At 51.0% G+C, this 14,706-nt stretch overlaps 1 protein-coding gene across 1 annotated transcript in view; it reads left to right on the top strand.

Moving 5' to 3' along the window:
* LOC144167771 (putative N-acetylgalactosaminyltransferase 9) overlaps positions 1 to 14,706 on the top strand; it is a 47,785-nt gene that overhangs the window by 16,214 nt on the left and 16,865 nt on the right. Inside the window, exons 4-5 of the mRNA XM_077696952.1 lie at positions 1,620 to 1,947; positions 11,373 to 11,558. Of these exons, the coding sequence (XP_077553078.1) occupies positions 1,620 to 1,947; positions 11,373 to 11,558 (514 nt within the window). The remainder of the gene's footprint in view (positions 1 to 1,619; positions 1,948 to 11,372; positions 11,559 to 14,706) is intronic.

The following is a 14,706-nucleotide window of genomic DNA, read 5'->3' as shown; positions in this document are numbered from 1 at the left end:
GAAAAAAAAATATAGTTAGCTAAGTTAAAGCACTTCATGGGTATAGTGGTATAGTTTTACTATCGTGATAAATTGAAATATGAACAACGATGCACGTGGTTTTCAATACATGCTGTGCTCCCTGGCGACGGGCTGTGTATGCACTGCAGGCATAACGCTGGGAAAACCCTCTGGTAACTTATTCTTACTGCGCAGCCACAACCCCTTGCAAGGAAGTCGAATCATATACTAAAACTACTCATGCCGTTCTTCGTATTTCAATTTATCGCGGTAGTACATGTCTGGTGAAAAAAAAATAAAACTTAAGAAGAATGAAAGAATCCGCCGCCTTTGGCTACCCAAAGCCATATTTTACTGCAAAGAACTCACACTCTAGACAAGCGACATAAGAATAGTAGCATTAGTAGACAATTATCTGAATTTCTGCAGATTTTTTATTTCTTCTTTTGCTGTACTTCTTTCTCAAATTTTTTTAAAGCAATGCAGCGTAAATACCTGCGAACAATTGTGTGCTGGAATGCGTGAGCCATAGCCTTGTGGGAATTGTGGCTGCACGCGATCCCGACTCGGTACGCGGCAGCGCTCGGAGGGCCGCGCGGCTTGCGCGGGATTGCGCAACAATACGGCAAGAACGTGGCCTCGGCACGACGGCCACGGGAAGAATAGAGGGGTTCGCTTGCGCGTCGCGAGATGGCGCCACCGGCGCGCATGGGAGCGGGGAGCTCGGAGTCGCTTTGGCGGGGAGGCGGCTGCGGAGAGCGGAAGACTTCGGCTGCGGCGCTCGGCGGCGGCGGGCGGCCGCTCCGAGCGAGGACGAGCCGGCATGCGGCGGCGGCGGAGCGACCCGGCGCCTTCCCCTTCGAGCCTGGACCGACATCGTCCACCGGTAGCGGCGGAGTCGAACGACTCCAGCCGCTCGAGCAACGCGGAACTCGTCGATGACCGAGAAGACGGGGCCAGCTAAGGGAGGTTTTGGGAATAAACCCACCTTGGAGGTTGGCGTCGGTTGCCTTAGTCCCTTGCCTGCCTCTCACGCCGGCGCCGTCTACACGGCAGCCGCGTGCGGAGGGTCGTCGGAGTATGACCCACACCACAGCCTCAAAGGAGGCTATTCAGCAGTCAACCGAACCACCACTTGAGTAAATGCATGGCGTTACAGGGCTATGGCTGTGTGGGCAAAAGGAGCGGGGTGGGGGACTTGAGAAAGAATGCTGCGTATTAAAAATGCGTGTATATCTGCCGAAAAACAAAAAAAAAACAATCACAACATAAGCTTCGCACTGCATGCTTTAGACTAATAAAGTAAGTAATTAGACAATGTTTGCGACTCACTGCTGTGTCCCTTCAAGGCAGCACATTATCTTCTTATCAAAGACCACCTCACTATTCCTTCGGTTTAGCTTGCATGCTGATGATGATGAGCATCACGATAATTGTATTGTTGTTGTATTTCTAAGTTAAATTAGTGCACATACCCACAAATTATCGCTACATAAGCGCTTCTCTTTTTTGTAATGCAGAAAAAACGCAACTGCGAAGTTTTCAACATTACAATGCCGAGGGAAACCTACACTAGCGCGATTTCCGTGCGCTTTTGCTGGTTATATTTCTCCGCCCAGGTTGGAACCAATTGTCGACCTCATTCGGCAGAACCGTTCAACGATTGTGTGCCCCGTCATCAACTGGATCGAAGGCAAGACGCTGGAGTTCAAGGGATCCGAGGAAGACATCTTTCGTGTAGGCGGCTTTACCTGGGATGGATACTTCACGTTTTTGGACACGCCCGTGGAGTGGCGAAAAGCGCGCAATAGCCCCACCGAACCTGTACGCGTGCCGACCATGGCTGGCGGACTGTTCGCCGTCAACCGGGAGTACTTCTTCGAGATCGGTGCCTACGACGACGCCATGGAAGGCTGGGGCGGCGAGAACCTGGAAATATCTTTTCGAGTAAGCCTCACTGCTGAAAAGTTGTGGAAATGTAAGGATATTGAAAAGATATTGAAAAGATATTGATTGACATTCCTTGGACACTTAAATCTGCTCTCTTGGCAGTCACTTTTAGGGCGCAGCCCTTTCGCGGCGGTCTCTGGGCTGAGCCGCGTTGTCGGCGTAAGCGAGTGAACGATGGCAAGACCGGCGAGTGAAAGAAAAAGCGAACGAATAAAGAAAGCAAAGGAGGAGAGTGTCGCGAAATTGGGAAGGGAGGGCGGCTTGCCGCGGCGGCGCGAGCGAGCGCTCTCCGAAAGTGTGCGGTGAAGGCGAGGGGGCACTATGCTGTGCCCGTACGAGGCGAGGTGCTCGACGGCGCGACGCCTGGCGGAAACGTGAGGGGGGAGTGCGCGTGACTATGATGTGCGTTCGCTTAAGACGCAGTTTGCATTCCCTTCCTGAGACCCACTTCGCGCCGCCGACGCAGAGGCTCATCATCGCTGCTGTCGAGAGAACCCACGAGTGAGTGTTGCCTCAGCGCAGTGCTGCGACGCCGAAATATCCCATTAGGGAGTATCGTAATAGCCAATTTTTTTTTTCCCGGCTACATTGTATTCGCGTCTCTTTTTTCACTTTTGGCTCGTCGCCCTTTGGCGTGGATAACTTCGGCAGGCGGACTGGCCTCAATTCTCGGGAGAACTTCCCCAGAATTTAGATGTCCGTGGTTGGCTTGCGCATGTTATACTCACGTGCTGTTACGTTCACGTGTCTCGCCTAACTCTTGTTCCCTCTACGGCAAAGTTCAGGGTGGTCGCAATAATAATGCGCACGCATTCTCCTATCTATACCCGGGCTCAAATCCCACATCAACCCAACTGTTTTTATTTTTTTTTTTTCTTGAGAGCGATGAATATTTTTGTATCATTACTGTTAACCCCGACGACGACAATGTGTCACTTTCGCGCTTATGGCAACATATAAGGCTTGATCAGTAAATTGCGGCCGCTCTGATTCCAGGTGAGTGAAATGCGCATAGCTTTCTTCTGTAGGAGAAGGTGGCATAGTTCGTGCAATACACGGATGAGAGAAAAATATTTAAGAATGTACAAATATGCCGAAAATATTTGCAAACATACAAAATTTGGTACAAATGCCAAAATACCAAACAACTGAGAGAACAAAATCTCGATATTGTACAGAGAAAAATATTTCCCTTCTCGAAATATTTTGTCACAACTGGGGGGTTCACGACCGGGGCGACTGAGATTGGTTCTCAAAAAACTCGAGGTAGTCTCATATCACCGAACTCGGCTGGAGTAAAATAAACCACTGGGGCAAGAACGTTCGAGGTGCACTTGCATAGAAGCCCTGAACCGTGTCTGACATGCATTTACATGAAGCCGATCGAAGGAGGAGCGTTTTTAAAAGCGGAGCCGTTTAAAGGAGTACTGACACGAAATTTTTGTGTTAGGTTTTTTCGCTGCTATGCGTGCGTACCAGCCCACTAATCATAGAATGACACATTAGACGGTCGAGCGCAGCGTGAACATTCATTTACGGCGTCGTTTATTCGTGTCAGTTTCGGTTTCGGCAAAACGAATGCCGAGCGGCAGCCATGACAGGAGGTAGTACCTGACGTCACCATTTTTGCCGCACCACTGCCGCTCTGGACACGCGAGCGAGCGAATGCGCACGCCCAGAACGGCCGAGGTCTTCACCGTCCCTACGCGCCCGGGCAGCATCACGTCAGTCCCAAGGCCATGACGTGTACAGAGAGAGAGAATAAACTTTATTTGGGCCTGCAGACGGTGGGGCGCCCTTAATGGCCCAGGTGCCGTGACGCGGCCGCGACGTCGTTACGATAGTACCTCTTGAGCCGCACCCGGGCGCGCTCTAGGAGGTCGGGAGGATCGTACCCCCTTCCCCGCGACGCACTCCGGCCGCTGCCGTTCGAGGGCCGCCGCAACCTGCTGGACGGCCTGTAGCTGGGTGTTATAGTCCTTGCTCTTCTTCGCCGCATTGTACTGCGGTGGGAGCGTAGTGGTCTCGCTGGCCTCACGCGGTCGTAGTTGACAGTTCCAGAGGAGATGAGCCGTAGTGGCTCGCTCCCGCTCGCACAGTCTACAAATGTCACTTTCTTATACCTCCGGGCACACATGTCTGGCTAGCACTGGAGTCAGTATTGAATCAGTTTGCAGCTGTCTATATAGCACCGCCTCCGCTCGGGTAAGTCCCGGATGCGGGGGCGTCATAGTCCTCCTGTTGAATCGGTACCACTGTAGCACTTCGTTGTTGGTGGTCAGGGGGTCCTTGTTACTTTCTGGGGGTTGCCACTCCGAGATTTCGACACCACTAGCCACCGCACGGTCGGCCAGTCCTCGCGAGGCGGCATGGGCCTTCTCGTTGTGGCTGTCATTGCCCTGGCGGGATACACTGGGGCCCATATGTGCCGGGAACCACTTCACACACACCGCACTGTCACGCACTCCTGCTGTACGGAGGACACGCGCCGCGACACTGCACACACTGTTCTGAGCGTAGTTTAGCACTGCTGTTCTTGAATCACTGAGCACCGCAGTCCACTGGGGATTCACTATGGCCAGGGCAATGGCCACTTCCTCGGCGTGTGAGGCCTTGCTAGCCCGGAAACATGCGTAAGACCTGATTTCGCCCGTTGTAGCCATCACCACTGCGGCCGCAAAGGTGGCGTGCTGACTCTGATGCTCGGCCGCGTCGATGAAGACTGCGCCGGTGTCTTGTGCATGTAAGTCCACCAGAGCTCGCGCTCTAGCCATTCTGCAGTCGTGGTTGTGCTCGGGGTGCATGTTCCTGGGGATAGGACATACGATGAGACGGTTGCGTATGTCTGCCGGTATCTGCTCCTTGGACTCCTGCAAGCCGCCTCGGGGGAGGAGGCCCACTTGGTGGAGGATGTAACGGCCCGTCCGTGTTCTAGATAGGCGTTCTATTTGAGCGGTGCGCTGGGCTTCGGCAATCTCATCCAGGGTATTATGGACACCTAGAGCGAGCAACTTTGCAGTGCTGGTGCTCTGGAGAAGTCCCAGAGCTGTCTTGTAGGTCTTGCGGATAGTGGCGTCCACCTTTTCCCGCTCGCACTGCCGCCGGTTGTGGAAAGCGGCCACATATGCGATGTGGCTGACGGCAAACGATTGTACCAGTCGAGTGAGGCTGGATTCTTTCATGCCCGCATGTCGCGTGGAGATGCGCCGGATAAGATGGACCGCCGCTGCTCTTGCTGACCGTGGATCCGTTGGTTCAGTTCCGCTCGATCAGGAGGCCCAAAACCCGTATCTGTGCGACTTCGGGAATCGCCTGGCCCCCTGTCGTACTCACCGTAATGGGGGTTGGTGATTGCGGCTTGCGCCTGCCCCTCGGGGGGAGGATGAGCAGCTCTGATTTAGAGGGGGAGCATATGAAGCCCGTGCCATCAAGCTGGTCTTCGGTAGCGTCGACTGCTGCTTGGAGAGTATCTTCGATGTGACCATTGCTCCCTCCCGTGACCCTCAGTGTAATGTCGCCGGCATATACAGGGTGTCCCAGCTATCATGCACCAAGATTTAAAAAAAGGGTAATGGCGTAACTTGAATAAAACCTAGTGCATAATGTTTGCAGTACTGTGGAGAAGCGGACAGTATTTTTTTCGTTAATGAGACTTAATTAATTGTGATTAATTATCTAACTCGAGAAGTACTGTCCTAATCCCTAAAGTGTCAATGAGGCACTTGTAGGTACCCACGAGGGGCATCTAACTGCGGTATTTTCAGCGACGAACTAATTGCGTGCACATTTATTCTGACTGATAAAGAAAACCCGCGAAATATGAAAAATACCACGTGACGGCGCCTCCGCGCGCGTTAGCGCGCATCGTAAAGCAATGCCCCCAAACAGGCTGCCTCTGAGTTAGCCAGAATGAAATAAACAAAAGAAAGAAGAAATCGCGACTGAGTTTGTGCCTTATCTGCCCACGCGCCCCGCGAATCTTGGTGCTGCTGCTCCTTCCATGCATGCCATTATCAAGACAATGCGCTGTCTCTTCGGGCGGGTGACAAGCGAAGCAGTTGCGTTCAATCAGCTCATTTGGGGACGCTGCTTTACAATGCGCGCGGAAGCGCCGTCACGTGGTATTTTTCATATTTCGCGGGTTTTCTTTATCAGTAAGAATAAATGAATACGCAATTAGTTCGTCGCTGAAAATACCACAGTTAGATGCCCCTCGTGAGTACCTACAAATGCCTCATTGGCACTTCAGTGATTACGACAGTAATTCTCGAGTTAAATAATTAATTACAATTAATTAGTTAGGTCTCTTTAACGAAAAAATTACTGTCCGCTTCTTCAAACTACTGCAAACATTATCCACTAGGTTTTCTTCGAGTTACGCCATTTCTCTTTTTATAAATCTTGGTGCATGATAGCTGGGACACCCTGTATATGGTGTGCCGAACGTCCGGCACCTGCCCGAGGCGATTGGCGACGCCAATCATGACCATGTTGAAAAGCAGCAGCGATACCACGGATCCCTGGGGGGTACCTCTGCTGCTAAGTTGCTTCTCGGGTAATTGGAGCTCACCGGTGCACATTAGCGTGTAGCGGCCTGTGAGGAAGTCCCGTATGTATGCGTACGTCCGCCGCCCCATGTTCAAGTGAGAGACTTGCGCCAGAATCGCAGAGTGCCGCAACCTATCGAAGACACTTTGGAGGTCGAGGCCCAACACCGCCTTGTTGTCCCGGGCGTTGACCGTGTCGTCGATGACCTCGTGCTTAAGGAGGAGCATGGCATCTTGAGTGCTCAGGTGACTCCGAAACCCTATGAGTGAGTCGGGGTAGAGTTCGTTGTCTTCGAGATAGCGCTGCCATCGGTTGAGGAGGACATGTTCTAGGACTTTGCCCACACACGAAGTGAGCGAAATCGGCCGGAGATGGTCGATACTGGGCGGTTTGCCCGGCTTCGTAATTAGGACTGTTCTGGTCGTCTTTCACTGTCTCGGGAGGCGACCCGCATGCCAGCACTTGTTATAATAGCGCGTTAGCGAAGCGATAGCCTGATCATTGAGGTTCTTAAGGGCCTTGTTCGTCACTCGGTCGGGGCCCGCCGCCGATTTGCAGTTGAGAGTTTGCAGGGCTGCCCGCACTTCCCGGACTTCGATGTCCCGGTCTAGGACGTCGTTGGCAGCGCCGCCATATTAGGGGTGCTGTTCAATAGGGGAATCGGGGAGTACACACGCCGGAGCAGCGCGCGCCAACCACAACCAGCGCGCGGGCTTCGTCCCGGGAGCCCCGACGTCGGCAGTTAGGGGCAAGTATCAGATGATGTCTTGCTGGCCTGCTCGGGACTTTCTTGTGCGGGCAAAGATTAAAATGGATTTAAAATATGCTACACCGAACGGTTGCTGTTGAAACTCGCTGGGAGATATCTCCTGATTAAAAGGAAGCATTTTACATAGTTATCTCAGCTTTGAAATCCCGTGTCACTACTCCTTTAAGCTTGAGTTCCACCCTGCCGGGCGCCGCTCAGAACTCGGCGCAGCGAAGTTTAGAGCAGGAAAATGCTAAGACAATAAGTGTGCGGGAAGGAGGCGAGAAGGCAAGAAGCCGGCGACAAGGATCTGCCGCGGCGCAGATGTTCGGGTGGGGAGGTGAACGTCGGGGATTGGCTGCGCCTTGTGATGACGTAAGCTCTGAAGTGCAGGTGTTCTCTTAGGTGAGATGGACGGCGTGCGCCCGGTGGATGCAGTGTCAAATCTACCGATAACATGGGCCGACCAAAGAAAGTTGTCTCCCCCAAGGAAGAAGCGGGGAGTCGGCGGAAAAAATTGGAAGCCGGTCGTGTTAGGCGGCGTCGAGAAGATCCCGAATTACGGGCGAGGACTGGCGAAGCGAAATGGGTAAGGAGGGCTGAAAATCCTGATTTACGGGCCGGTAAGTCGCTGCCGATCGATAGAAAATCGAAGCTGAAGCAATATAAAAAATCAACGTAAATCTTTAGAAATTTCAAAGCTAAAGCTGCAGAAAAATCCCAGTTAGTGAGGACCACCAGCGCCGCTGTTTTGTGAGACTTCGTATTTCAATTACGAAGCTGGCCGAATCTTTTGCTACCTGCCACGTTGCTTCCCCATTTTCAGTCACCTCATGCACTCACTTCCCTTTCCTAATGCGGTTTTCGGGGGTTATTTCGTTAGGAGAAGAGGGGGAGATTTGGCGCAGAGTTTTACCTCATCAATGTGTTCTATCTATCCGCAGCATTCGCTGAAAAAAAAGGAGTTTCTTTCTCTGAAGAAATAACCATTCCACCCTCCCTAATCTTCACTCGTTACGACTGCGTCACAGAAATCACAAGCTTGCAGGTAGCCTGTTGACATCTGCAAAAGAGTATCTTTCCGTTCACTGTTGAGTCACCTACCCGAGCAGTGCTGCAGCCTACGAACCCATGGTTACCGCGGATGGGCTAACAATGAAATAGCGTACGACGGGACAATATAAGCTATGCACCGGGCCATTTCCATTAACACCGAACTCCTACGCACGTACCTATAATTCCACTCATTTCTAACTGTCACCGCATCTTCCATCCACCCCAGCCCTCCCTAGCAAAGACCGATGAACTCTCCGGGACCCTCAAATCCGAACCCTCCGTTGTGGCACTATAGACTCCCTCTTCCCCCTCACCCCCCGCAATGCAAGATTTTCTCCAGCTGACTACTCCCAACCACGTCGTGTGGGAATGTCCCCACTCACCCGACTTACCTCCTCTTTTCTCCCTTTTCCCCTTCACGTTGGGCAGAACTACTGCTCTGCTCTGAGCCTGTCTCCCAGCTTGAACTGGTGAGACGGGACCTCACGGCCAATTGCAGCCAGGTCTCCTGGACAAAGTATTCCCGCCAGTGGCCCGTCTCGGTGGATAAAGGTTTCTTATAGTCAAGCTGTCTGAACAGTCAAGCGGCGAACTATACCCGGTTACAACTCAAGAACGGCACCACCTCATGTAGTGTATCACTCCGCCAAAGCGCCGGACCCGGGACGTCAGTGCGCTCGCGTTTTGAAAAGGGTTTACTATGAATGCGTGATATCGTCTGCCTTGTCTCATGCAGTTTGTCGTCACTGGAGTCGTTTAAAAGCATATTAAGTACAAAAAATCACGGGAACGGCTCACGCCATGTTCAAAATATTCCCAGTAACGCCCTACTTGCGCCGCGGGAGAAACATCCGGCTACAGTGATAAGGCACAGCGGCAACTTCCGGTGCCGTTATTAAGTTGTCACTGAGTGTAATAGTACGCACTCAAATTTAAAAAAAAACACTACGGGGTATCTAAAACGTTTCTTGTGATGTGAAGAAGCGTGCGCGCGCTATAAATCTAAGTTTTCACGAAATTTTCTGGGGTGTGAAAAAAAAAGTTTTTTTTCGTGTTTTTTTTTTTCAGAAAAAGACGAAAAATGGGAAAAAGGCGATTCCGCCCAGATCTATAAAAATTTCACATACTTCTTAAGGCGAAATCCTTAGATGCCTCATTAGACGCGAAAAGTGACCGTATTTGCTGGCGACTACGCGAATGAAACAAAAAAAAAAACAGCCGCTGTGAAAAAAAGTAAAAGAATATACGTAGAAACTTTTTTGGGTTCGAATGGGATATGAATTCGGGTCGTCAAGAGCCGAAGCCTAGTGTGATAGGATGGAAGCGAAGCCTAGGATGTAACAAGAATTATTTGGATGCGTGTTGCATGACAAGTGAACGTGACAGCACCGCAAACGCGATGCAGTTTTGAAGAAGGCTTCAATAATCGCTGGATTTCGTCTTCAAAGCACTTAGGAGGCTGAAGTTCCCGATACATTTTTCTGTAACCATTGAAAAGAATGCAAGTGTTACATACTGCGTCACTAAAATCCCACCAGAGCTTCCGCTATCAAAACTTGCGCGCGATTTCACGTCAAGGCATTGATTACGGAAAGCATTTCCCTCCCTGAAGATTGGTCGCATCACAACAAATTTTCCCGGTGAAGCTGTGCTTTTTTTTTTTTTTTCAATATACCGCATGCATTCGCTGGCCTGGCTCCTTCAACTAGGCCGCAACCCGAAGGAAGCGCTCTAACTATTTGTAGTTTTGACCTCCGCTCCGCTCCGTCCTCGGCGGTCAGAAGGAAAGAAAAGCTTTTTCTCGACGTCGCCTTGGACCCCGCTGCCGCATGTATTGCGAAAGCTATTACAGCAGTTCGTAACAAAACGCCGGCACGGGTGACAGCCACCAGTATCGCTCCTGTCGGCCGAAGGAGACTAAACAACACCACACAACCGCAACTAAAGAAGTAGTAAGGGGAGGGGAGACATCGCCCCGTCGGGGCTCATCGGCGGTGCCGTCACTACATGCATCTCTTTTCTCGTCCACTGACGGCGCCCCGACACCGCCTTCTCTAGATCACCTTTCACGCATCTCCTCCGATATCGAATGGCAAAGAAGAATAGGCATCAAGACGCCACCCCGCGAGGGATACTCACACATCTTCCCTTTTTACCCGTCAATGTTGAAATCTCAATCATTAAACTCGTCGCCAACGCAGCATCTACTCTGCACATTAACAAGTGGATGCCTCCTCAATTCTCTTCTTGGTGTTTATTCCGTGAATCAATTATCCCAGAACCTCAAACACCTTTTATAGCATTGTCCTCATTTCTCGAAGTAGCGCTCAGAATTTGGACTCGCCCCCGCCCCCTCGGCCATCTAACCGCGAATAGAAACCATTATACATAAATGAACGAGTCATTACTGCATAAATAGGGCTGTTCCCTATTTACAGTGACCCGGCTATTTACAGCTGGGCCCGGCCCCGTCCGTTACAGAACAGAGTGATTTTTTCTCCCCAGTTCCTCTCCTTGCACCAGTCTTTGACCCTTTGCTTAAATAAAGGTCTACTACCTAACTAAGTAACTTTAGTCACATGACGCGCCGTAACCATTGGAGACGTCAGACGGGCGCATACCCTAACTCGCTGCGAACTGAAATATTGGTGACAGATTCCTAGTTGCACTCTGTGGTTAAACGGATCTCGCTAATAGAGCCACGAAAGCTCCATGAACACGCATTAAAAACAGCGATGAACACCGGGACACAAGCTAGAGAATATCGTACAACACGAGAGTTGTGTTACAAAATTGGCATCATTTAGAAACTCTTGCTGAAATTCCGGCTACAATCACGTTTTGGCCGCAATACTTATGCGAGCCAGAAGTATTCTTTTCACTCTTAAATACTTTAGTACTCGAAGATACGAATCCAGGTGTCGCCGGAAGGACGCTGAAGTCAACCTAAAGAAGGTCCCACCCGTGGCAGCAATAAACTTCTTAGTGATGTCATACGGAAGGTGGGAAAGTGGCTTGTTTACCTCAACCTGCTCGAGCGACTTGCGCGTGTCACTTTCCTTTGCTGCAGACATGGATGTGCGGCGGCAGCATAGTGCAGGCGCCGTGCTCGTACGTGGGTCACGTCTTCCGCAGCTCCCACCCATTCAAGTTCCCGAGCGACAAGGACACGTTCCGCATCAACACTGCACGGCTCGCGGAGGTCTGGATGGACAGCTACAAAGAAGTCTTCTACTTCATGAACCCGGGCATGAAGGTGCGTTGCAACCCCTTTTCCTAGGAGGAATGTCCAGCGGTGCGCAATTATAATTTCTGGCTGCGAGGGAAACTGGTTGGGAACGCGAACCTTGTTAGATCATTGCAGAGAATGTGCCACCCCGCGGCGCTTCTCTGATGGAGGCGAAAAGCAAAAACGTCCGTGTGTAGGAGATTTCGGCACACGTTAAATATCCCCAGCTGGTCAAAATTATTCCGGAGCCGACAGCGCGCCTCATCGCCTGCGTTGCGTCGGCGCGTTAAACCCTACAATCAATCAGTCGAATGTGCCACCTTAGGAGGAGGAGGAGGATAAACATCTTTATTGAGGGAAAAGGTTGCGTGGACTCTTCAGGAGGTGAAGTCCTCAGTCCAGGACCCCATATGCCTTGCCAGCCGCTACAGCCCGCTCCACCAGCCGAAGCTGGTCGGACAGGCATGAGCTGGATAGGGCGCGCCTCCAGAGCTCGGGAGAGTTGTAAGGATTCGGCTTGGGGAGAGGGTGGGAGGGGCATCCACCAACCATGTGGAAGAGAGTACACTCTGCTCCACAGAAGGGGCAGCTAGGGGACGTAATTTCTTCGGAGTAGTGGCAGACTCTTTTTGGGTGGGGAAAGGTGTTTGTTTGCAAGGCACGGTAGTGGTGTGCCCGCTCGATAGAGAGGTGTCGGTGCGGTGGGGGAAGGGTGCGTCGGGCCAGGCGTAGATGTTGCGTCATTTCTGTATATGTCAGGAGGGGAGTAAATCTCTCCGAGGCGGTGTCTGCACTCCTCGTGCGGCGTGTCATTTCTCGCGCGAGGTCGTGCGCCATCTCGTTCCCATTCACTCCCAGATGGGCTGGAGTCCATATTATGTGGATCTGTCGCTGCGGCGGGTGGCGGAGTAGCATTGCGCGGGCCGCAGCGTGAACGGTTCCGGCCTGAAAGTGTCGGCAGGCCTGTTGGCTGTCCGTCACAACAGTAGTAGCCTGGGTAGAGCAGATGGCAAGTGCGATTGCCGCCTCTTCAGCTTCAGCTGGTGAAAGTGTTTTGACAGAGGCAGTGATAGCCTGTCCTCCTTGGGCGGGGCTTACTGCCAAGGCGAACGCTGGATAGGAGGAGTATGCTGCCGCGTCTGTGAAGACCGCGTCAGCATCTCGACTGTACTGTCGTGAGATGGCCTCCGCGCGAGCCTTGCGCCGTCCACTGTGGTGCTCAGGGTGCATATTACGCGGCAAGGGTTGTACTTTAATGAGTTCTTGAGTAGGTCGGGGGAGGGGCTCTAGAAGGGGGCCATTGTAGCCCGGTGTATTTATTCCCAGTCCTGAGAGGACCTGGCGGCCCGCGTTGGTTAGAGAAAGCCGTCGGTATTGTTGTAAAAGATGTCCTTCAACTAGTTCAGACGACGTATTGTGGATACCGAGTTGAAGAAGTAGCAAGGTGGATGTGTTTGTGGGAAGGCACAGTGCGCGCTCGTATGATTTTCGAATTATTGCATTGACACTTTCTTCTTCGTGCTTGTTGAGAAGCGCATATGGGATCGCGTACGTGATGCGGGAAATAATGAAGGCGTGCACGAGACGTAGCGCCGCATTCTCCCCGAAGAGGCCACCTTAGGTTCTTGAAAGGGCAGATAAAAGTACACACTGCTGCCGACCTTCTTCAGTGCTGTAGGTCAAAACATCATTCCTATCATCAAAGGCGCAACAAAGTGCGCTTCACGTACGTAGCACAGACACAGCCTGCCCAATGCTCAGACACCGTTTCGAACTGTTTAACATGTGGGGGTTGTTAAACAGCTATTTTTGTGGCACAGTGGTAGAGAAGCGCTAGTATTCCGTGGTGGTCAAAGCTTTAAAAATACCTCTTTCTACGTTCATTTGTTCTTTATTTAATTGTTAAAGACCAACGGATCTTTCAATCTGCAGGGCAGCAAAGGTCGTTTCGGCTATGGCCAATGGCACTGTTATAACGGGCCGAACAAGTTGATGCTGCGAAATAATATATATATATATATATATATATATATATATATATATATATATATATATATATATATATATATATATATATATATATATATATATATATATATATATATATATATATATATATATATATATATATATATATATTCCCTGAAAAACCTCATCAGTACACCATTTTATTTATCATCTGCATCATCAGTATACTGATCACTCAGATCACGTACCTAAATTTGATCAGAATATGAACAAATATACTGAGAAAAAGAAATCCTGTTCAAGCCTGTGGCACCTTAGACGCCGGCCACGATGCATGGGCTCCTAGCGGCGTCATCCGCCCTTTGGATGACCGGCCCAGTCCCAGCAAGGTGTCTTATTGCTTTTTACACAGCGCTAATAGCCATTTTAATTGCTGAAGTCTTGTCCCTGTATACGAAGGCATTCCCATAGCATGCGAGCCAAGCTTGCAAGTTCGGTGCACTGTTTGAATCAGGCATCGTACATTTCCAGATGAAAGTAGACTGAGAGAAAAAAAGTTGATTAAAAACTCATTGGTGTTTTTTTTTTTTGTTTTTTTTTTGTTTTTTTGAGTCCGTGACCCCTTCTAATCTCCACCTCGCGGACTGGAGGCTCTGCTCGATGCGGAAGACTTGCTCAGGCTTCAGAAGCCCGCAACACGGCATTTCTCGCACGTCCTTCGTACACCATGCCAGCCGTACGAAGCGCGTTCACTGTATCAGCGGCTACGTTTGCTCGGCTTAGCAGCACCATTGGCTGCCTGTCGATCCTTTTGACCATCGTTACGGCATTTCGTCGCGGTAATTCCCACGGCGTCCTCTTTTTCCTCTCGCACTCGCTGAACATTGAATTCCACAACGCCCTCTGGACTGGACTGGACTGGACTGGACTGGACTGGAAAGGACTTTATTCACATCGACCCTGCAGTGGGCGGAGGTTTGTTATGACCCCCCTCCCGACGCCGCCGGTCATCGCATCTTCTTCGCTACGCTAATAGGCGCAGGCCCCTTTACTGAGTCCGTGCTTTCCGAGTGCAGTGAAGACCAGCTTGATGGCCCATTCGTGCTTCGTCTTGTTGTTCGATTCGATGGCTTCCTGTACTTGTGCCGGGTACTCTTCGAAGCTGGTGCCTTCTGGGTCGGTGACGCAGTCCCACATGATGTGCCAC

Source organism: Haemaphysalis longicornis, unplaced genomic scaffold (genome assembly GCF_048455015.1).
Source record: "Haemaphysalis longicornis isolate Haplotype H1 unplaced genomic scaffold, Haemaphysalis longicornis Haplotype H1 scaffold_2, whole genome shotgun sequence".
NCBI classification, from domain to species: Eukaryota; Metazoa; Arthropoda; class Arachnida; order Ixodida; family Ixodidae; genus Haemaphysalis; species Haemaphysalis longicornis.
Note: the sequence above shows the minus strand (reverse complement) of the source record. Positions and strands in the feature narration are given on the sequence as shown.